The sequence below is a fragment of the Takifugu flavidus genome, chromosome 17, assembly GCF_003711565.1.
Source record: "Takifugu flavidus isolate HTHZ2018 chromosome 17, ASM371156v2, whole genome shotgun sequence".
NCBI classification, from domain to species: Eukaryota; Metazoa; Chordata; class Actinopteri; order Tetraodontiformes; family Tetraodontidae; genus Takifugu; species Takifugu flavidus.
In genome coordinates this window covers 4,490,195-4,513,518 of record NC_079536.1, presented here as the reverse complement: position 1 = coordinate 4,513,518, position 23,324 = coordinate 4,490,195, and the positions used below count along the sequence as shown (strand labels likewise).

General features: G+C 50.1%; 1 protein-coding gene across 2 annotated transcripts in view; it reads right to left on the bottom strand.

Moving 5' to 3' along the window:
* ptprn2 (protein tyrosine phosphatase receptor type N2) overlaps nt 1–23,324 on the bottom strand; it is a 69,360-nt gene that overhangs the window by 30,403 nt on the left and 15,633 nt on the right. For both annotated transcript variants that reach the window (XM_057013210.1, XM_057013212.1), the window contains 3 exons: nt 21,724–21,810; nt 17,818–17,897; nt 57–121 (listed from right to left, as the gene is read on the bottom strand). In XM_057013210.1, the coding sequence (XP_056869190.1) occupies nt 57–121; nt 17,818–17,897; nt 21,724–21,810 (232 nt within the window). The remainder of the gene's footprint in view (nt 1–56; nt 122–17,817; nt 17,898–21,723; nt 21,811–23,324) is intronic.

The window sequence follows — 23,324 nt, the reverse complement described above, 5'->3', positions numbered from 1 at the left end:
GTCTGTAGCCGCAGGTGCGACGCCGCCCCCGGAGGTATTTTTGGAGCTTGACTTACGTCGCTAACGCCGGCCTCCACTATCTTCAGGCCCGTCTCCTTCTCCAGCGGCAGCTTCTGCTGGACTGCAAAACACAAGCAGAGGAGGCGTCGAGCGTGAGCAGCGGCGACAAAGTAGCACATTTTTCATTTCCTGAGGCGCGACGAGTCGCCGCCGACACTGAGAATGATGGGAAAAACGCGTCACTCTGAGTCAGATGTCAAGCCGGTCATGGAGGACGACCGGTCCGCCCACGTGCAAACACATACGTGCACTGGAAATATTCACCAGCTCCTCCGGTTGAGATGGCTGCATGCTAACACGTTCAATTTTAGCCCGTGTTTAATATCGTCTTACGGAGCGTAGTTTTGATTTTAGCTGCGCGGGTAGCCGCCGTCTTCTGAGTGCAGCATCAAATGTGGGTTCATTGGCGACCAGGAAGTGAAGTGTGGCTCACATCCGGTGTGAATAACTTACTGAATCAGCAACAAGAGGGCGATGGAGACGTCTCGATGTGATTTTTGAGGAGCTCTAATGCGTCTATATTGTAATGCACCAACATGAATGAAGCATTAGCATGAACGTTTGTTTAGTATGCAAAAAATAAAATCAGAAATTCAATCGGTTTTTCAGCCCAGGCTTGGCTAGGCTAACGGAACGTTGAGCATACATACGGCAACATTTGCGGCAATGATGGGAAGAAATAAGGACGTTTATCTCTGGAATTATCATCATCAAAAGGAAACCTCTCTGGAGCTCCCCTGGTGGCCGGGGGCCGTAACTGCGCGACGGACGAAAGGAAAAAACCAAACAAATATGACAAGTAGCATCTTGCTCATGCTGAAGACTGCCAGAGAGATGATGAAGAGCTCGCAGGCTCGCAGCAGACAATTACACGAGCTCCCGCCTTTGTAGCGGCGGTAATTAATACACCGCCAGACTTTCATCCGCACATCTATTGATCTAATCAAATATGGCGCCCCGTTTCCAACACTTTGTTCATGAAAGACATTCTTATTCAAATCAAACCAAAGGCTGGCCGTGTTAAAAATCCGCTGCCCGCGATCACACAGTTTGCCACCTTAAACCCCCTTTAACACTTTTACGGAGATTTATATATAAAAGAAAAAAGAAATCAAAGGGACTTTAATAGAATACGCCAAATTATAGACGGAGGAGATAAAACGGCGAGCGTGATTTTAATTTGGTTTGTTAGCATGTGAATGTGATTGGTAATTTGGAAAAGGAAGAAGTTGAAGAGGAGGGAAAAAAAGCAAGACAGTCCTCTAAATCCTATTTCCCCCGATGAAGGCTATGCAAATGACCCCGAAGAGCGGAGTGAAACCGCCTCGCACTCCAACTTCGGCGAAGGCTCCTTTAATTAGTATCTCAATCTATCCAGCGAGTCTTCCTGCTCCTGCCCACAACGTATGCAGCATTCCGTCTAATTAAACGCGCCACTTTAAGGAGAATCATCCATCTCGCCGGCGCGTCCTCGGTCCACTCGTGTCTCTCCAGGAGGATCGCCATCGTTCTATAGCGTCTCAGGGCCGCGAGGGGGGGAAGTTATCTTCCTGGAACACACCCTCGGAGATGGGAATGAGGCGGATCCCAGGGTTTTCCGGAAGACCACACAGAACAGAATAAAGGTCAACCCCGTTTTCAAACCTGTAAATCGGTGCGAAATCCATGATTTTATTCACGTGCGGCTTCGTCAAAGACGGCGTGATTGTGGCCCTGTTTAGGGGGGGTAACGAGCGGGGTAATTGGGCCCAGCTGGGTGAGGTCGTAGGTGGTGATGGGAAGGCGAAGCCGCTAAAAGGTCACGCGACGCTGTGGTCTTAATGAGGACCCCTCTGGGGACGCAACACCTCGCCAGTCGAACCGCCAGCGCGCATGCGGCCGAGGCTCCGCTTTTGACTGACAAGCTGACATTAACGGTCTCATGGCGGAACCAAAGAAGCCTGAAGGTCAGTATTTACTTGTAAATCAAAGCCGAGGACCCTCCAATCAGCCGGCGGCAGAGGACGAGCTCGCAACAGCCACTTTAAATGTAAATACAACGCACTCGCCAGGCTCATTAGCGGCTAACGGGATGATCTGGGCTGAAAAGAGAAGCCGGTTCTGTCACCAACTGTACGGATAACCACCCCCCACACCCCCCCCCCACATATTAACCTCCTCCTGGAGTTCAATGTCATCCCCCCCCCCCCCAACAACCAGACAAACACCAGCATGGAGGTTTTTATAAGCATCAAATTAGCCACCAAACGCTCCTGACAGACTGGAAAAGAGATGTCAAGTCTGGTTTGGGAGCGGCTCCAGCAGCCGCCCTAATGGCCGTTGTCTTAGTCTGATGTGTGATATCAAGATCTGATCCCCGCTGCTCATCTGATCTCTCGCTTCAGAGCCGGACTCATCAGCTTCCCAGCAGGCGTCAGAGACAGACGGGAGCCGCCCCGCTTCCACCTACTTTCACCGGAACCCGCAAACAAACGGCGACTTAATTATGACGATAATCTGCTGAACATTTGCGGTTTGATGAGGGAAACGTCGCTGGCTTGTCGCGTAACGAAGCCGCCGAGGTTGCTCGATCCTCAGCTGCTTCATCACAGCTCCGCTTCCACCAGGAGGACGAGGACACTTCAAAAACTTGTGGAGGACTTGTTGAAGGAGACTAAAGGTCGTTTCAATCAGGAAGCCTCTGACAACAACATCGCCGGGGGATTGAAAACAGCCCCAAAAACCACACACTCGCGCGCAGATACGCGTCAAAGCTTGATTTTATGTGACCTTTAAATGGCTGCGCCACGCAAATGATCTGGCGGCGACAATGGAGTTGATTAAGATGTCGCCTCTCTCCGCCATATGCCGCCAACGGGAGCGGCGGCGCACGAATGGTCGCGGAATCCGGCAGCAGTTCAGAGATGGTTATCATGAAGCCAACAGAGCTTAAAGCCATGAATATATATATATCCATTCTGCTGATATACGACAGGGTTGTTATTGTTATGAGCAATATAAATTCAGCATGGGGACAAAGCGCAGGCGGCAGCCGACGCGGTCACATGACCGCAACGCCGCCTCTGCAGCCCGAACGGGGGTATCGAGTTGACAAAATGCATATTTCACCTCCTCCTGATTGATCTGTTAATACCGAATAACATCCACGTCCCTTCCATCCATCTCCCCCTCCCCCCTGCTCCTCAGGTTGTCCGCTCGCCACTTCCATCTCTCCATCCGTCACTCCGAGCAAACAAAATGAAAGTGTTTATTGCGGAGGAGGGCCGCCGCTCACGCCCCTCCGCAGCCGTTAGCCTTATCAGCAGGCAATCGCTCCGATATTAAAGCTGCCATTCCGCCCATCACTTCCATATGATGGCTGTCTCTCCCTATCAGAGAGGAGAGGAAGGGTGAGGGGCGGCGGGGAGGGAGGAAGACGCACCTGATCCCCCTCCTGGATAAGACGCGCGGCGCCTCGTGTTCCAGTCAGATTCCGAGGCGGGAAACAAAAACAATAATATTCCCTCATAGGTGCGAGGAACCAAAGCGCCGAGTTCCACTCGCCGGCATGTTTATTACACGCTCAGCCTGATGTATATAACACGCGTGACCCCTTTACGTCTGATTCCGCCCACGTTCTTATCAAAATGCAAATCAGACGGCGGATTTTCGCCGCGGCGTTTACCCGCCGTGTTTCTGTCCCCGCAACAATGGCTGGTGTGAAAGGTCCTCCTTGGAACGCGTTAATATAAAAGGGCTTTCAGACGAGCTGGGAAACGTCCCAGTGAGGATGAACATACGGAAAATAACTTAATATATGCGGCTGTGTGAGTGCACGGGCCCGCCGAGCCGCCGTCTCTCCTCGTTCATGCGTATCAGCCGCTATTCTGCCGCTTCTGATAAAATCAAGATACCAAATTAAAGCAGCCGCACCTCTGAGAAAACCTCTGAAACGAGAAAAAGGGACAAGGTGGAGCCGAGCTGGAGATAAAAGAGAGGGCCAAGATAAAAGAGGACAAAAAGATCAAGATAATTGAGGGGTTTATCGCTCTGATTGGACAGTGTGCATAATAACCCGCAGGGACTACAGCAGCAACCTGGGATTACTCTCTTTACAGCCCACTGCAAAGGTGAACCACGTCTGTGGGATCCACCTGTGCTGACAGGAAGTGATGACGCAACAGCAGCGTGCCAGGCCTCAGACAGGAAGTGCGCACTTATTTTTATAACCAAGTCGGAGATTATCACAGACATAAAGGCAAATATATCCCCGACTTTGTTGTTTTCATCTCCCGTAACCAATGAACTCAAAAGAAATGAGCAATAAACGTAGGTGCTGAACAACGCTATGTCTCCAAAATAAGATTAGGATTAAATTAAAATGGGTAAAATAATTCAGGGGAAAGAAAACATCCCTCTCTCGGTGAACATTGATCCTGGCCATGACATCATGGGCCTTTAAAGGCCAATCAGCAGTGCCAATCATATATTTTCGCGTCTGTCACATGCTAGCGTCGTGCTGCTAACAGCAGGGGGTCCTGGCTGGCTCACTGTTTATTCACCCCGATCGATCGTTTCCCGCGGATAAACCAACAGAGCTCCCAAACAAACCCACTGCTGTTATTTAGCCCGAATCCAGACGCCGCGGACCTCCGCTATTTCTGCATCCGTCGAGCTTTAAGCCGCGAAAAAAAGAGGGGAGGAAAAAAAAAAAGAAAGAGAAAAAACCCCAACAACTCGCTTTCTTGTTGACACATCACAGGCGACATCAAACAGGAGACAAAATGGAGATGGCGCCTGGATGCAGCTCCCGTAATGGCTGTGCAATCAGCATGCGCCCTGTGTCCGCCGCGGACGCTAGTGGCCTCCTTCAAACACAGCCCACATGACACGTTTATAATTGCATCCTCCCTTATTAAAGAACCCTTTCAAAAATGGCTGGATAACCCCCACCTGGAGGTGCCCCCCCCCCCCCCCCCACACACACACACACACACACACACACACATAATATCTGTGTCTTTGCCGCCTGCTTGATTAATAGATTGTGGCTGCTGCTGATATTACCGCCACCATATTGGCGCTAACCAAGGTGGTGCTGGCGAAATGACTCGGGAGGTGGAGGGGGCACCTCCAGACGGGGGAGGCGACCCCACGGGTGTCGCTCCGTATTTTCCCCGGCGTCGTCCACGCTGCCTCTCCAGGAGGACGCGTGACACCAGAATCGCCTCTGACAATCACTCAGAGAGAGCGGATGGCCGCGAAGATTAGGGTAAAAAACGAGGCGTGCGTCTGAGGCAATCACGGCCGCCGGCATCCCAGCATGCCGCGGGGTCCAGGCGTGACCTTTCCTTATAACACAAGCTGCTGCCAGCCAGACATTATGCGTAAAAGGATCTACTGCCGCCTCTAGAGACACAACAAGTGGACGTTTGATACCACACACACACACACACACACATCCTCGTATTTCTATCTTTGCGGGGGACTTTCAGCGAAATGATGCATAACGCAGCTCCTTACGCTAACGCTAACCCCAGCCTCACCCCAGGTCCAACCAGACTCATGTCTTCACCCTCAAACAGCCCTTTAAAGTTGTGGGGCCCAGACAAAATGGTCCCACAGAAGAGACGGCACCTTCCACCTTCGTTTTTGTTATTCTCCAAATTTATATTTCTTCTGTTAAAGGAGGCAGCACTTATTTACAGCTGTGCGTTGTGTGTGTCGCTCTCTCTGTACCTTTCCTGTCTGCCTTTGTGCAGCTGGAACACTGCTGTGGGATCAATGAAGGTTTATCTTGTCTTATCTAGCAAAATGTCCTCACTTTGCAAGTAAATTAGTGTTTAGGTCCTGAATATGTAGCGAAACAAGGACACACACACACACACCCACCACACACACACACACACACACAAACACAGATAATCCAATTAAACCAATCCTGAGAAAGATGTTTTTTTCCCCCAAGCTTTGCCAGAAAATGAACACTTTTAGTGAGTAAAACCAAAACAACCAAACAGGCTGACTGAAACTGAGGCGATCGCTTCCCTTTTCTTCTGCTTAATGAAGGTACTTGAACGCAACACATTTGGTTCCGTGCATGCAAGTCCGACCAAATTACAAAACCTGTTGGTTCTGCAGGAGAGGAGTCACATGAGCGGGATGAACCCGATACCTCCTGGTTCTGATCCAACTCTCAGCCATCGTTATTACAGCAAAAGGAATGAATGAAGGCAGAAACCTCTGGCAGACCCCCGGCACCGGGTGGGTGGTCATCTGCCGTGACCAGTTGGGGGAACCTCGCAGCCCAGTTGGTGTTCGGTGCTCGAACAGGAACATGCATCAGTCAGCTCAATAAAAACAGGCGGTAAATCAGCCCAGAGGTGAAATGACTCAGATACAACAAAGAAGGAAAAAAAACACTGTTTTCAACACTACCTGGGGCAGGCGGCACGAAACAATGCTTTTCAAATACAATTTGAAGCAAAAACACAAACCGTTTTGGTATTTTCAGGTAAAATTTCTTGTAAAGCCCAAAAAAAGAGGAATAAATACTGTTGCTGCCTGTTCAACTGTGAGATAGAATAAAAACATCTGGAGGTCTGCCACCATCTGACGGGAGCCTACTGGGGCCCAGGCGGAACAGATAGTGACGTTGACACACACACACACACACACACACACACACACACACACACACACACACACACACACACACACAGCCTCCCCATTGAGGGAACTCTGGGCAGAGACAGCCCTACCTGTCACCGTGGCAGCAATTATCCTGCAGGCTCTCTCTCCAGACCCGTCTCCGCGTTAGCAACCACATCAGCGAGCACGCGCATGCCGAGCGTGCGCGTGCAGCATATTCACGGCCCGGGAGCGCACACCTGATGCTGCTCGCCATCCACCAGCTAACCGCAACGGCGTGCCGGCCCACACTTCCTGTTCGAGTCCCCGGGAGCCATACATCACTGAGCCTGCGTGCACCTATTCTGCTGTAGATAAATGTACAGATGAGACCACTAAAAGGTCCCCCCCCCCCACACACACACACACACACACACACACACACACACACAATGTGAAGGGCGTCATAATGCCGGGTTTGAAAGACGCAGCGGGCAGCCGTCACATCACTGCAGGATGTGAGCTCCAGTGAGTCAGATAATAAGGGCATCAGGGGAGGGGGGGTCCGTCCTGGCTGCAGAGAGGTCTTCCCCGGGAGGAGGCCGATCTCTCTCATGCCGGTTCACCGTTCCCGAGACCCGGGAACGGCTCGGTCGCGAGGATCCGTGAAGGGTGATTACGGAGAAAGGGAAATATGAACCCGTCACGACCTCATTACTGTAGATTTGTTCCGACTGTCATTAGGAATCACGAGCGCCATCACTCAAGCCGGGAGGACGACGTCGAAGATGAGGGATGAAGAGGGCCCGGGCGGAGGAGGCGGAGGCGGCGGTAATCAAGTGGATTAGATCTGAAAACACGTCCCATCGTTGGATGATCTACAGACGATGGAGAACGCTGGGATTTGAAAGAAACGGCGTGATTTTCACACTCTGCAGCGACTGAATCCAACCAATCACACGCTCAGCGGCGCCGCCAGCCACCAGCCGACAAACAGGAGAAAACCCACATCCTTGAAGGAGGGTTTGGATTTCCTTGAGAAATAATATCGGCGTCCAAAACGTTTGACAAAACAATCACAGGATGATGAACAGTGTAGCTTTTATTTCATACAATCTCGGTCAGAAACAAAGCGTGAAATTAGCGCCGTCGCTCTTCTGTCCTCCGAGAACTTCGCCTCCCATCCCAAGACGGCGGGCCGCATTCCGCCATTTTCTTAAAACGCCAGCACTTAAAATGGATCCTCAATCAAATCTCCAGCGTGCTGAGCTGCTAATGTGGCCTCCAGTCGCTCTGAGCGCCGCCCCGGCTCCAGGAGGTCGGTGTCACAACTGGCGCTTGTGCCGTCCCTGAATCGACCCGTCCAACCACGTCTACAGACGCTACCCAGAGCTGCCATTCCCACCCCCCCTTTCTAACCCCCCACCCCCCCGAGCCGTCTTCCTGCGTGCAGCTGGAGGTGGTGGGTGTAAAATAAAGGTGTAACGCGGCGGTCTCTCGCAGGCGTCAACATGACAAATATGACATTTCCCTTCTGAGATTTCATTAGGCTGGGTATCATTTTGCATCCAGCCTCGCCCGATGTGTGCGTTTCCTCGTTATTGCGTCGCTTCAGGACAAAGCGCGACAGCCATAACCGCGTGTTTAAGGAAGAGGGGCCGCAAACGCAATGAAAACGCACAGTTCGCCGCGCGCTTCCCCCGAACATTTCCATCACAGCCGGGCGATGATTCGCAGCCGCGGAGTGGAGATTAAATCTACGCGACGAAAAAGGGAACACTTTCTTTTTTTGTACACTTATTTCCCAAATAACTGCAGAACATCTCTGAGATGGAAGTGGCGGAGGGTAAAAGCCTGTACAAACACACCCCCTTGTCTTTCTGAGGACACCTGTTGGGCTGCACGCCTCATCTCCTTCTCATTTAGCCGTCTGTCTGGGCTCCGTGGGGCTGATTACAAGGAAGAGCTGATTCCACTTGCACTGCTTATCAGTCTAATTAGAGCCCCTGGCAGGTGACTCGGAGGAAGTTGTGTGTCACGGATGTTCCGCCGCCGCCGCCGCTTGGCGCGGGCGTGCTGGCTGCTACGCGTTATATGGAAGAAAACGAGGCAAAACGGGCGAGAATGAAATAAAACGGAATTGTAACGGCCGGTTCAATAAAGACGGGAGGGTTTCTAAACAGCAGCAGCAATTCAGAGACACCTTTCAACACCCACAGCAGAGCAACTGTTGGACCCCCCCCCCCCTCCTCCTCCACCTCCACCTCCACCAAATAAAACAAGGAAGAAGAGAGAAGAAGTTGAAGTGCAGAGAAGGGAAGCTACAGGCGGAAAACAAGATTTGCAGGTAGTGTATCAGTCACCGGTAAAAGGTCAGTCATCTGCTGTTCACACATCCAGGTGCTAATGTAACACCTCTCACACCCTCCTCCTCTGTTGCCCGCGTCTGGCTGCCTGCGGGCGGGTGGGCAGAAAGACTGTTGGTGCTAGAATAATATGCTGTAATCCCCTGTTTCGGATGTGGCCTTAACACAGGTAATTGGGCTCCGGGTGCGAGGAAACCTGCGGTTAGCTTCTCACCACTGCGGCGGGCACACGCACACACACACACATACACACACACAGTGCGCTCAAGTTTTCTCAAGTTCGGGACTTCAAAACAATAACTCTATCAGCTGCTGCAATCAGGTGACCCCGCCCACCAGGAAGCTGCAATGTCACAACCGCAGCTGACGTTGCCAAGGCTGTTAGCCTAACTATTAGCCTAACTATTAGCCTAACTGTTAGCCTAACTGTTAGCCTAACTGTTAGCCTAACTGTTAGCCTGACTGTTAGCCTAACTAGGGGACGCGGCTGGCAAAGTGTTTCTAATGGAACGGACCAGCTTCCTCATGGAGTGAGGGAATCATTTCACAGTGAAAGTCATTTTTACCAGGAAAAGAATCAGCGCGAGCTTAACTTTCATCCTTTGAATCTATGCAAAGGCTTTGCCGCAGGTATTTTCAAACGCGCGCCGTCCCCCTGGATTAACAGTGATCATATGGATGGCATATTCCGTGGCTTTCGGCCATCCCAAGTCAATCTGAAGTGGATATTGGAGTTAAATTGAAACTGAGTGTCGCTTGAAGAGAAGCTCCAGATAGGAACAAGTTATCACCTCTGCAGAGAGTCCTGGGAGACGCGGCGCTCAGCTGCTGCAGGTCGGCCTGATGCGCACAGGCCGCTGACCCATGACAGTCAGCCGCTATCGATTTAAGAGGAGGCAGAGGACGCGCGGGGGGGAGAAATGAAAAACAGAGAGGAGGCCAGGGAGCAATATCTTTCTTAAACCGTATCCATAATTCATTGTCTTTCTTTTCCGGTACTTTTTTCTTTCTTTGTTCATTTAGAAGGATTAAGATGACCTATTTGGAATGCATCCCTGCGGTACCCGTTCTACTCAGTGCAGACCTGAGGGTGCACGGGGAGGGCGGCCCAGGCAACGAGCACGTCTCGACGACAGAGAAACCAGCTTCCTGAATTCAGTCATCAACGCGTCGTGATCATATTCACGTTACAGCTAAAGTTCTTAGGACAACTGAAACTCGCTCATTAGCGCGCCGCTACGCAGCTTCTCCTCTGGTTCTCAGGCAGATTCGGCTGATTTGTGTTAACGCTTAGGCCAAGAAATGCTCTTTGATGCTTTTAACTGGTGAAAGATTCCGCGCAGACCTTATAAAAGCTGGAGTGGAGGTCACTTGTTCGGTGCCCCATCTGCCCATGGAGGTAAGAGCTTTTTTAAACTGTGGGCAGACAATGTTCCTGGTCTGAGTGCTCTTTACTGTGGTGGCTGATTGTTATTACCATGTTATTGCAACGAGACGGTTAAACTGGAAATGCAAACTCACCTGAGTATCTCACCTGGCCACAGCTGCATGTTATATTATACATGTCAGATAGCAACGCAGATCTTTGCATGTTTTATACAAGACACAGCCAAACGCTACTAGACAGTTAGAGAAAAAAAAAAGACCAACGCTCAAGCATCTAATCAATTATTACAGATTTTTTGAGGGGGCTTCTGATGAGGGATTTCCATAAAGCTGGATCACAATGGCATCATTCCTCTCAAATTAATTTAAAATGATTGGAAATTCCTCGCCATCGCCGGTGGTTCATGGACAGATGTGTCGAATCTGTGGAGACCCTTGTTTTTCGCCGCACTGTTGCGTGGTTAAGGTGGCGCGCCGGCTCAAAGAGGAGCCGCCCGCGAACGCGCATCGAGCAACGCACAAAGGGAGCGAAAATTGAACATCTGTCCCCTCCCCCACCTCTCAAGTTGGGCGCCAAATAAAGCCGGCGCTGCACCTGGACATGAATTATAGAGAGACACTCGGATTAGAAGGAGAGAAGAAAGAGACGCGAGGAAGAGAAATGAAAAATGGGGGATGGGGAGGTGATATTCGCCTGGAAACACTCAGCGGGGGGGGGGGGGGGGGGGGGGGGTTCCACCAGGTTAACCATCAGCTCACCGCCGTCATCATGCTGTTTAGTATATGTTAAATCATACATGATAATCAATACGTTTACAGGTGTTCCAGGGGGGAGGTGTCATCCAGCTGGAAATATACGTCTGTGTTGGATAATTATGCTCAAAAGGAAACTACAAAAGCAAATAGCACTTTGAAGCCTGAAAGCCTTAAATGTCACCTACTCGCTTTGAAGCCGGCAGAGCTCTTTTGTTTCTCCGCACTTGTGGCTCACAATGCCACAGACGGACGGCTCCGCATTCAGGGGACAATTTAGTGCCGATGTTCCATTAAGAGGCGGCCTACAAACGAAGGCTCCTCGGATGCTGCGGGAACATTAGCGCGTGCACAAACACACGCAGGTGGAACGGCGCGGCGGCGGCAGCGGCGGCGTCTCTTGGTTTTCCACCTTCATTTTGTCTCAATCGCTGGTGTGTTCGGCTTCTCGGAGACATAGATCTGTGGGGCCGTACACAGCATTTGTCAACAGAAACATTATGGGCCTCTTTAGCCGCCATCCCAACGCCCTGATGGACAGTTTTATTCTCTCTGGAGTGCAGAGACAAAGGAAACCTGCTGTTTGTCTTCGCGTGGTCAGAAAACTCTGGTTAAAAGAGGGATGAGGAAAAGAAAATATTAATGTATATTAAAGACTTTTTTTTAAGATTAAAAGGCCATTCTCTTCATTGAATGGCGTGTCAGTGAACACTGGTGAGATCTGGCAGCATTTCAAGACTCAAAAACCTTGTTTGTTTGTTTTTTACAAGCAAAAACAGGAAACAGGAAGTTGTCTTTTTGCTGTTTGGCGTCCGCCGCCACGTGTACCTGCTGATTTTGGCACACGGGATCCATGTCGTTGAGAGTTACTTCACCATGGGTGCAGCTGGGAAAGATGAAGGGGAGGGGGGGGTCGTGGAGAGGGGTCAGGATGAAAGGAAGGGGAAATAAGAGGGGCGGCTGGTTCTCCCGCTCAACAAGGCGCTTGAACCCGCAGCATCGAGCAAGTGTGCAGCATCCTTGTGATCAGACAGCCCGTGCACTCAGAGCCACGAAGATCCCGAAAGGAGGCCGCAGGAAAAAGATTCTTTAAAAAAACCCCAAAAAAAACCCGGAACGGCCATTTTGTTATCGAATTAGCCACCAAGAGTGAGAAAATATGATGGACGTTAGGCCGCAGTGTTATCTTAATTTGAAAGGGGGCGTGGCCTAACGCCGCACCGTCCCGCTCCGTCACCTTCTTTGTTTCCACCCACCTCATTGGCGAGCGCAGATCCCGTCTCCAGGTCTCGGAAAGGTTTCCTCCTTTGCTGCGGTTCGCATTGCGCTCGACTCCCTGCTCATTAATCTCCCTCCCTTCCACCGATAGCTCGGCTGTGTCCAGTAGAAATTGCTTTCAATTATTCGTGCCTATTTTCTACAAATGCCTCAGAGATGGAATTAGCAAACAAACAATGGCAGACGACGCTAATCCTCGTCTACAGCGCAGATCCCTTAATGCAATGGAGATCTGGCCGGCTGCTGACGGGCACCTGTTACTGTCTTCGGTTGCTCCCCAGCAGTAATGTTGACACAGTAAATATGTTGACAGGAGCCATGCAGCCGTGACCGGCCGCCGCGCTGATGTACAGAGGAGCAGAACAACCAAGTGCAGCGAGAAAGAACAAGAACAGGATAGTCGGGATTGTGACACGCGGGCCGGACATTCTTGGCTTTACAATGACGACAACGGCAGCAAATACTTTAAGCCTCAACTGCGGTGCAAGGAGCAGAGCGAAAACTGGGTTTAAACCGACTTCCAGGTGACAATAAAAAGCCGTGCTGGGGAAATTTTAATAGCTCTCCACACAGTTTGAGATGTTTTCTGCTCCTGGAAGCACCAGGGAGGATGAAGCATCGTGACCTTGGAGTTAAAAAGGAATATCTAAGACCCTGGTAGACAAGAAAATTAGCATGTTGGTCTGTGACTAATGCAACTTTGGATATTTAATATCCCATGGCAAGGACAGAGACACATTTGCATTGCTATACTTGTGAGGGTATAGCTTGGATTTCATTCCCCCATCCTGACCGGTCCCTGTTTAATAGTAAAGGGAAATTTCACTGCCAAAAAAAGAAAAGCAGGCGCAGATAGAGGGAGGGGGGAGAGTGCTGATACAGCAATCACTGGTAAACATGCATGTGAAAGCAGCTCCAGGCTGTGAGGATAACTCTGGACGTTTCGGCTAATAACATGGTGTAAATGGCGCACTTGTGAGCTGAATTTGAATGTGGAGGCTCCCATCGTTGAAACGGACCCCACAGAGGCGGTACGGCTAGGAGAAAGAACTCGAACATCAAATGCAGCTACTAGTCCAACCTTACTCAGGATTGAACCTAATCTAGAGTCTCAAATGAGATTAGAATTCCAGATTTAGTCCTTGTCCACAAAAGGGTGGTATTTTTAAAGGGACCCCTCTAGGAGCAAAAACGGGAACGAGCAGCTCCAGCAACAGTGACTCCCCACATCAATGATGCGTTCACGTTAAGTGAGACGTGTCACATCAAATAAGCATCAATGTAGAAATATGATGCATGTGGATGTTTGTACTCCGACTAAATACCGGGAGCTGAGCTCGTGGCTGAACGGCTCACACCACACCACACACACACACACACCCTCACAGACACATGCACAGAGCCAGGGGCGACAGAGGAGGAGAAGACCGAGGAAGACTTTGATCACCGAACTGAGCGCATTGGAGCACTCAACCAGAGAGGGCGGTCAGCAATGAGGAGTCGGGGGGTGGGGGGTGGGGGGGGGGACCCGGGTTGTTTTCTGACCTCCATGCTCATTGATACAGATGTTAAGACACAAAACACCAAGACCGTCAGGCGTGCATTTTAAACACATTCTATTTGGGCAGAATGAATGCTGTTGCCGGACACGAGCGGGCTGGAAATGGTCAATGGCGAATTTCATTTATTTCTTTAGCCCCTGGCTGCACATTGGCGAGCAGATATTACAATATCAAACAGAAAACGCGCAGCCGCACCTGTGGCACGAGAGAGTCGGCTTAATATCGCCTCCACAAACATGCATGTTCAGAAAACAGCGGCGATGGCGGCGTCCTCTGCACCTGAGATGCAGGTGGATAAACCATTGTGCTGTTTGCGAAGAGAAAAGGTAATTATAGCTGGCATTTTGACAAGTGTTTGCCAGAGTGAAGGTCAACTCTGTCCACGTGGGAGATCTATGCTAATCTGCTCAGCTGGAAAAGACTACCACTCAAATTGCAGCTAGTACCATTATGCGGCGGAGGGTTAGCGGAGTTGTGGCATGCATTTGTGTGTGTGTGTGTGTGTGTGTGTGTGTGTGTGTGTGTGTGTGTGTGTGTGTTTGTGTGTGTGTGTGTGTGTGTGTGTGTGTGTGCCTGCGAGCGAATCAGAGAGACGAGCAAGTCCTCTGATGGAATAGAGAGAGAGCACAAACAGAGACAAAGGGAGAAAGAGAAGAATTTCAGTTATATTTAGGATGGCTCTCGTGGTTTTTAAAGACAACAATAGAGGTGGCGTGGGTGGAGGACGCTACGCATCTGCCCACAAAGTCTCTCCTTTCGGTTTTCAGGAAAACTTCTCATTCAGTGCATTTCCGACCATCTGCTTTGGTGCAAAAACACTTAAACACGCGGTGAGACAAGATGGTTGTGGGGTTTTGTTGGGTTTTTTTTTTTTTTTTTACAGGGGAGCTGGAACCAGTAGACCCCCTCCAACTGAATTTTCTCACCCTCCTTCTCATACGGGCGTGTGCGCTGGAACACGGAAGACGACACTGACTTGGTCCACGTCTCTACGTGTCACCCCCGGGTGACAGCCGTGTGTCAGGGTGTGTCTGCTCTCTGGTCCAGATGGCCCAGCCAGTTGCTCCCCTGGTCCCCAAGCTCCCAGCGCTCATTGACCAGGGCCAGGGTTCTCACGGCCTGGGGAACGTGGACTTATTGCTGTAGCGTGGCCTTTGGGGCCTTTGGGGCCTCTTTGGGGGCCTGGGGTCGCCCAGCCGTGACAGCCATGACAATAGAAGTGCCCTCACCCAGCTCCCACCCACCACCTACCAGTTGCCTTAACACACACGTACCCTCTTTCAGCGTGGCGTTTGGCCTGCCCGCCATTGGCTGAGGCCACAAGATCCTTTTTTTTTTTTTTTCCTACTCTCACAGAGAAAGACGACCAATTAAATTGCTTAATAACCCAACAAAACCGGGCAATCAGCTCAAAAACAAACACGCAGCAGGAACTTACAAGAAAATAAAGCGAAAACCTCCAAGGAGAGCCTCAAATCCACCAGCGTGGTGGCAAGAGAAGAGCTCGGACAGAGCCGGAGGTTGATTTACATTTAGCAATCGCTGGCAGATTAAAATGAAACAACAAAGTAGTTTTAAACAGCGCACCTCGACACTGGTTTTAACAAGCTCGGCTGCCACTTCATCAAATAGCACACAAATCATTTTCCTGGCCCAGCACGAGCACAGCTGCATTAAAGGTGGTGGTGGTGGTGGGGGGGGGGGATCGAAGAAGAAAACACACACGCACGGATGCGAACACACAGAATGCCTTGTAGTTTTGATAAAGCAGCAGCTTTCCCTTTTGTTTTGGAGCCGAGCAGGGATTAGGCAGCGCGGGTCTTTGTCCTGCGGTTTTCCAGTTGAGCAGAACACAAGAGCCTCTACCTCCGCTAATACAGTCAGACCTCCCAGCAGGCCTTTCACCACACAGCCGCTAAGAACCTGCTGCAAAAGATGCTTTTCAATGAGTTATCAAATCTCCTCTATACTGTCCGTGCCTTTCAACCGAGGCCCTTTGTCTATTCATCAAACGGAGGGGATGGACAGAGAGACGGACAGGAGAACTTAGCGGGGCTGTGTTAGCTTCGGGCCGGCCCACTTAAGAGTAAACTGTACTGTATGTGGCCCCTAGACTACAGTAAAGTACGCCTGAACCTGCTGCTTTAAAACCATTTTATTAGCCTTATTAAAGATGGCACATTATTGTGTGTTGGCATGTAGAAGAAAAAAAACCCAAACAGATACAATTTATAAGATTTGTTTGGTTTTAAGAACAGCTCTTATAAAGTTTTCTATCTTGTGAAACCTATGTTGAAGTTGTTTGGGGTGTTCCACAGGGTTGTGGATCGGTTCCATTTCCTTTTTTCCAAAAAAAAATTCCTTAAAAGCTTCATGTCTGTCTGGCAACTAATGTTATGCTCAAAATGTAAGAAAAATTAAAAACATTTGCATCCTCCCAAGTTTCCATTAACACACCGAAAATGATGATGATCATCATTGATGATCAAATGATGACTGCTAAGAAAACGGATTTTATTTTAAAGAAAGTTTCTCTGATTTGACAGAAAAGTCCTTTGATTTTAAAGACAATCTCTTTGATTTCCCTCTAGTCACGCTTACAATCCATTCAAGATAGTGGTGAATCTGGAGTAGGCAGTGTTCCGAACTAGCATCTTTATAGCCTAAATATAATTGCAAATGAACTACTTCCCCTTAAAATATGCAGACCAAATGCCTTCATTCATTGTGGTCCACATAAACAGCTTAAGAAGACTTTATTAGCAGTATCTCACATGCCTTCGGACAACTTGCCTTCCCAGTTTAATGGCTGCGATGAACCCGCCGTGCAGGCTCTCGACAGCGGGCTGAGCTGAATACAGCGGGGGTTTTGATGAGTTCATTACGGGGCCGTGTCATTTATGCGCAGTCACACATACGGCAATGGTCAGCCAGGATTACCCAGGTGGCCGCTGCATGTGGGTGTCAGTTGGATTTCCAGACCTTGAAAACCCATGCTGTTGCCGTGCCGCCTGGTGTCCGCTTTGAAATCACAGCACGGAGGCCATATTGCATTAAAGTCACTGTCAGGCGCGTGTTAGCAGCTGGAAAGAAGCAGCGGAAGAATTTAACTAACTTCCATCATTTCGGGTACATTTCCAGCGGTCCGGCTCACGAACCGCTTCCCCGGCTGGGCCTCCTCATAATTCATCAGCACGGGTCGGACTGACGATCGGCTTGACTTAACGTTTAATCTGACATTTCAGCCACGCGAACACCCATCATTGGCTCTCGCCCACGTCAACACGGGGAGGCGGGGAGAGTATGAAATAAACGCCATGATAATCCCCGATAAATGTTCCAAACTCCAGGTCAAGCTCCCGCTCAGAGACCAAGGCATCAAAGCGTGGGTTTGCTTTGATCCGTGACACCTATGCGAACGAATTTGGACGACACCGGCTGTCGGGAACATTACTCGGTCATTTCCACACATATAGAGGATATCCTGGAGTTTTGTAGGTGATGGCCATCTATCAGTAACACACACACACACACTCAAACACACAAATGGTGGAAATGATTGGCTAGTGAACCCGTTTCCACCACTCGCACCGCTGGAGAAACCATCCAGAGATTCGGCGCCTCGGTAATTGATGGTCATCTGTCACTGCAACCTTTTGATAGTCCTCTTTTGAGGAAGCGGTTTGTCTGGACATGATGAACTCCAGCCTTTCAAGAGTGACAGCGCGCAGAGGCGTTGACAGAGCGGCCTGGTGGGCAGTAACGAGCCCCGGGCTCAGGACCGGTGCATGTGAGGATCTTACCTGCAACCTGTACCAGGTCTGCAGTGGTCAGATTCTTGGGGTTGGGGCCGAGCCGGAAAGTCAACGCTGGTCCCAGGACACTGTAAAAAAATAAAAAAAAATTAATAAAAGAGCGTTAGAGAATCCTGGCTGGTTTTCCCAATATGTTACATGCTAACTATGTCAGCACGCCTGCATCAACTATTGGGATTGATATTTGAAACGTGATGCCGGAGGGCTAAATATCACCCAAAATTCCTGTTCTTGAAGTAAGAGACAAACTTCTTTCCCCTGAGCGGAAAAAATACCTGCGGTCCCTGGCACTGAAATAGAATCTAACAATCCCACCAGAGCCTGCAACAGCTCCCAGCAGTAGGGAGGGGGAAAAATGCTAATTTTCATATAAAAGAGGGATTTCTCTGGTCTTCTACAATATTCTAAAAACTGTGCTTAAATATTCTTTTAGAAAAAGTGAAAAAAAGAATTTCATGTGACAAAAAGCTGAAATAACAACAACAGAAGAATCTCCTACAACATAAAAGAAATCACAATATCAAACACATCATCCCCGTGAATGATAAAAACCCTGTCGGGGCCAATCAGAAACAAAGATGGCAGCTGGTTTTCAGCTGTAATTGTGGTTCCCCCAATGGGCCAATCAGGCCGACGCGCTCAGAATGCTGGAATGCAGCAGTCGGATCATTTTCCTCAAGTTCTCATCAAAGTTCAAAATTAAATCAGGGACGTTCGAGGAAGTGACGGCGAACCGGGGCGGCATAATGAATCCCTGAGTCGGGAGGACGACTCCCGTCAGGTGCGAGAGAACCCACACGGGTCACTTCTGACAGTTTAATGTCAGGATTAAAGACCGTAATCTGCATTTTAATTACTTTTATCTATTACTGCCCAGAATATTCCGAGAGCCTGACTTTAACTGGCCACTCAAACTCAAGATTGAGTTGAACTTTCCTTCATATAGATCCACATTTAATGTGGCAATTTGCATTTTCAGGCTTTTAATTTGTGTTCTCTCTCTTGCGAGAGCGACACCTCCTCATTCTCCTAAACTTCTGGCACAAATGTCCATTAAGGCTTGTGGAGGAGGCTCTTAACAGCAAGAATAATTATTCTTCGTTGCACAGTCGGTAGTTAGAGTAATATCACAATTCATTTATAGTCGGGCTTTTATCTGCTGGGCTAAACAAGTCCAATTTTCACTCCCTTTTATCTCCACTTTTGTTCTCCGGCTGCTCCTGGGGGAAATATTTGGCGTTTTCTCTGTTAAACGCTATGTTTACCAGGCAGGCGCTAACCGGGTCTGCGTGCTGTTAATATGAACGATGTCAGGAGTGAGTGTGTGTGTTTCGGAGGACGTCGCGTGCACGGACGGATGGTTTCTGTAATACTGAGCGAACAGGAACACACCTGAGACGTCCTAAATCACTCAGCTGTTACAGGGCCCCATTAAGTCGTTACAGTCCGGCCTTGGCGAGAGTACATACCTTTATAATGTACTTCTGCATAGTGCACGACAAGAAGGGAGATGGATTGGGCTGCCAGACGCCGTGACCCAGACCCCCCCTCTTACCATCAGTCAGCTCTCTGCACACACACTCAGGCAGCCAGAGGCGACGTCGAGCCGAGGCTGTCCGTCAGACGGAGCCCGGCTCGCACACGTGCGGTTGTGAACACGGCTGCACGCACACGCGCGCGGCTATGAGGGAAATGTCCTCCTCTAATGCCTTCACCTGGGCTCTGTTTGCTCTTGTAAATGTCAATATTTCCACAATCTCGTCTCCCGCCTGGCTCAAGGTGTTCTGCCAGAGATCTTCACGCATCTCCATCTGAACGGACGTGATACGTATGAATGTGTGTATATAAACACACACACACACACACATATATGCTTTTTTTTTCTTCCAAGCTGCCTGATTTACTTACAGGAGAGGAAAAGGACACTGCTGCTGCCGCGGTGTTCTTTTCCCCTTGATTAGCTATCTAGAGGACTTCACGCTGTTTCTGGTGTTATCGGATGTGTAAGCCTTGGACTCCATATTAGCTGTGCTGCTGGGACATGACGAGTGTGTGTCAGCAGGGGTGTGCATGAGCGCCTGCGACAGAACGCGTGTGAGAATGTACTTGTGAGCGTGCGTCCCACTCCCCCTAGTGTTCCTGACGGGCAAAACACTTACGTCATCCGTGGAGGAACCTGTCAAGGCTTTCGCTGAGAAGCCAATATACTGCTGATTATTGCCACATGATTGCACAGACAGCGCACGAGTCTCAACTGCGCCGGCACCTAAGTGTCCCCTCCTCGTGCTCCGCGACGTTCCTCTCAGCCTCGGCTGATTTTTTGAGGGTCTCTTCTCCGGTTCTTTCTCTCGGGGCTCGTCTACATTTAATCAGAGATCACGCCTTTGACGCAAGAAGATATTAGTTGAGTTATGAGAGCTGAGGTCACTTCCTGTGCACATAAGCAACACATGGGACCTTTGACTGGGGTCGAGGAGGACAGTGTCATAGATGGACCCTTCACGATGTCCACTATCCAGCTGTAATGGACAGATAGATGCGCAGCTATGGGATGTCTCATCGGCATCTATTGTGGTAGAAATAGCACATATCCTGCTGGTTTGATTAAGACCCATCCCATGCTAACAAGTGGAGGTTCCCTCCTGCACAGATTGAGGACAGGTCAACGCTGGACATCTGTGTCTCTGGACGGTGGGGTCACTTTACGTGAAAACCAGTGTAATAACAGGATTAACTCAATCAATGACTTCTGTTCCTGCAAATCCGGCACTCGAGGTTCAACATCTATCCGAAGGTCACCGTAGGCAGCTATCCCTCTGTCATCCGTGCCTGGAGAGCCTGGATCTGCAGCCGGGTGTTGGTATGCCGCAGGTGTGTCCACGCACCGACTTCACTTCTCCTGCCGCGGTGCCTTGAAAGTCTTGTCAGATCTTAGGTGAGCGCACCTCCTCTGCCGGCTACCAGGACTGACACCAAACGTACAGCGTGGCCATGACATGAGCACCAAGCTGCCCGGGTTCAAGGACGGTTCACCTGCTCATTAATACATTAACCAGCAGCTCCTGCTGACAACTTCCTCTATCTCTGGCTGTTGATTCGCTCTCTTCCCGCCTCCAACCCGGAGTCGCTTGACGGCGGCGCGGCACTCTCTTTGACACGGCGTACTGTGACAACAGTGGCAAGGCAGCGTTTTGAATACGTGAGGCATCGGTGTGAGTCTGGAGGTAATTAGGTCTGATTTTGCTCCCCGCCAAAAGCCAAACACTACAAAAGGTCAGAGAGACAACAAACGCCTACAGTCTCAAGCAGAGCGGAGCAGCATTTCCAGTCTGTGCAGCATCTGGGCAACCTTCGCTAACTTTTTATTCCAAACTCACAGACACAAAACAGAACATTTAGTAATGGTGTCAAGGGGCCCGGTTTGTATGACTTATGCTAATGAGGGCTGCGTGGATGAGCAGCACTGACAGGTTTAATCAGGATGCTGCTAGTGTACAAATCTGACATTTTCGTGTGTTTTAATTCTAATTTATGACCCAACTAACCACATTCTGGAGAGCAAAACTAGTAGTTTTACTAAAACTCACTGGCCAGTAAGCCCATTAAGACCTCTTGGGGCTCTGGAAGTGGCTGCATAGTGATGTTAAACTGTTGTCAGAGAGCTGACCTTTACTTTAACCGAAAAATGAATCATGATTTACGATGCGTCGGAGGTGTAAACCCTAAATATTTCACCACCCGCATCATGTGACCAATCACAGACAGGTCAGAGCTCAAACAGGTCCAGCTAAACTAAGATTTAGTCAATGTGCTTAAATTGGCTGATTCCTTTACAGCCCCTCCCCATCTCCCATCACATGTAGTCTACATGTTGCAGGATTCGACTGTACGTACGAGAGCTGCGTGAGGTCAGCGGCGTGGAGGTTCAGCCGCTGCGTCAGCCGCTCCATCAGCTCGGAGGCCTGGGCGGCGGTGAGGGACCTGGGGGAGAGAAACAGGCGGGGGTCACTGATCCAAATGAGAACGGCGCTGCCATTCACCCATTAAAACCCTGTTTTTCAGGAAGATGCTGGCACAGTTCGAAACCCACAAATGGGTCATTGCGCTCAGGCCCAGGCTGTGTTTGTCCTGCACACATGTACACACAAACACGCGTGCCGGGCGGAAGGGACGCACGCAAACACAAACCAACGCGCACGGAGCCGTGCCAAGGGAGACGGGATCAGCTGCCTCTTCGGGCTTGCTAAATCACCTGCGTTTTTTCAAACCGTGAGACAAACAATAAGGTGCAAATGGAACCTGCATGAGGTGTAATGGCTGCATCATATGGACGCTCCATTCCCTCCCTCATCTTTTCTTCCTCACGCACGTCCCCACTCCGTGCACACGCTCGCCGGCTGCACAGCAAAACACGATAACGCAGAGTACACAAACAGGGCGCCGCGTGCACGCTCCCTCACGGTGAGATGAGAATAATAACGTGCAAATGGAATGGGGGGTGAAGTGTAATGGTGGTCTGATAAAGCCATGCCTCATCTCAGCTCAGTCCGCGGCTGCATTCCCGCTCGGAGAGCAAATCGCCGAGGAAATAGACCAAACAAAGGCAATCTGCAGGCCAAGGAGGAAATGAGAGAGCCGCACGCGCGCGCACACACATGCACGGAGCATCTTTATTGCTGACAGCTTAACCTGGAATTACCGGGACCGCCGAGTGGCGGCAAGGTGACACGCGGTGAAAAGTCACGGCCCATAATGCAACATTGTTGCGATTTTGCTGCCTCTCCATGGCACATAAATGGCAAATAAACTGGGAGCCAATCCCATGCAGCCCTGGATACTGCGTGTTTTATCATTTCTATGCTTTCCGCAGAAGCGCTCTTCACCCTTGAGAGTGCGGGCGCTTCTTCTCCGTCCACTTTTTAAGGGGTTTTTTGAAAGTTAAAGATTCGCAGAAGCAATTCCAGACACGATTGCACCCCTCTGCGGTAATTCCAGCCAGTGGAAAGCTCTAGGAGTGACTTGGTTGTTGATGTTAGCACTTTCCCCTTGGGTCGCTCTCTCCGTCTCTTTCTCTTGTATTCTCCCCAATTCCCCAAGCTGCCCCCCCCCCTCCTCTGCTGCCTCCCCCCCTCCTCAATGTCAGGAGCTGTCTGATAAGCAGGTTAGCGTAGCCTCACTGCAGGATGTGAAGGGGGACAACAACTGTGAGATCTGCGGCAAATGCGGACACCTTCACGGGCAGCATATAGGTGTCTGAGGAGGAGGAGGAGGAGGTGAAGATATTTCACTCCGAAGGTGACCTGCTTCCATCCCCCGTGCCCACGCGCCGCACTGTATTCTCTTTTAATCTGTGTTTGTATATGTGTGACAATAAAGATCGTCCCCATCGGACCTTTATGAGCCCACCACTGTTGAACAGGTGAAGGACGCCCCGCTGACACCAGAAGAGATAACGCCATAAAGGGATTTAAGAGAGGGCCACGGGCGCAGCGGAT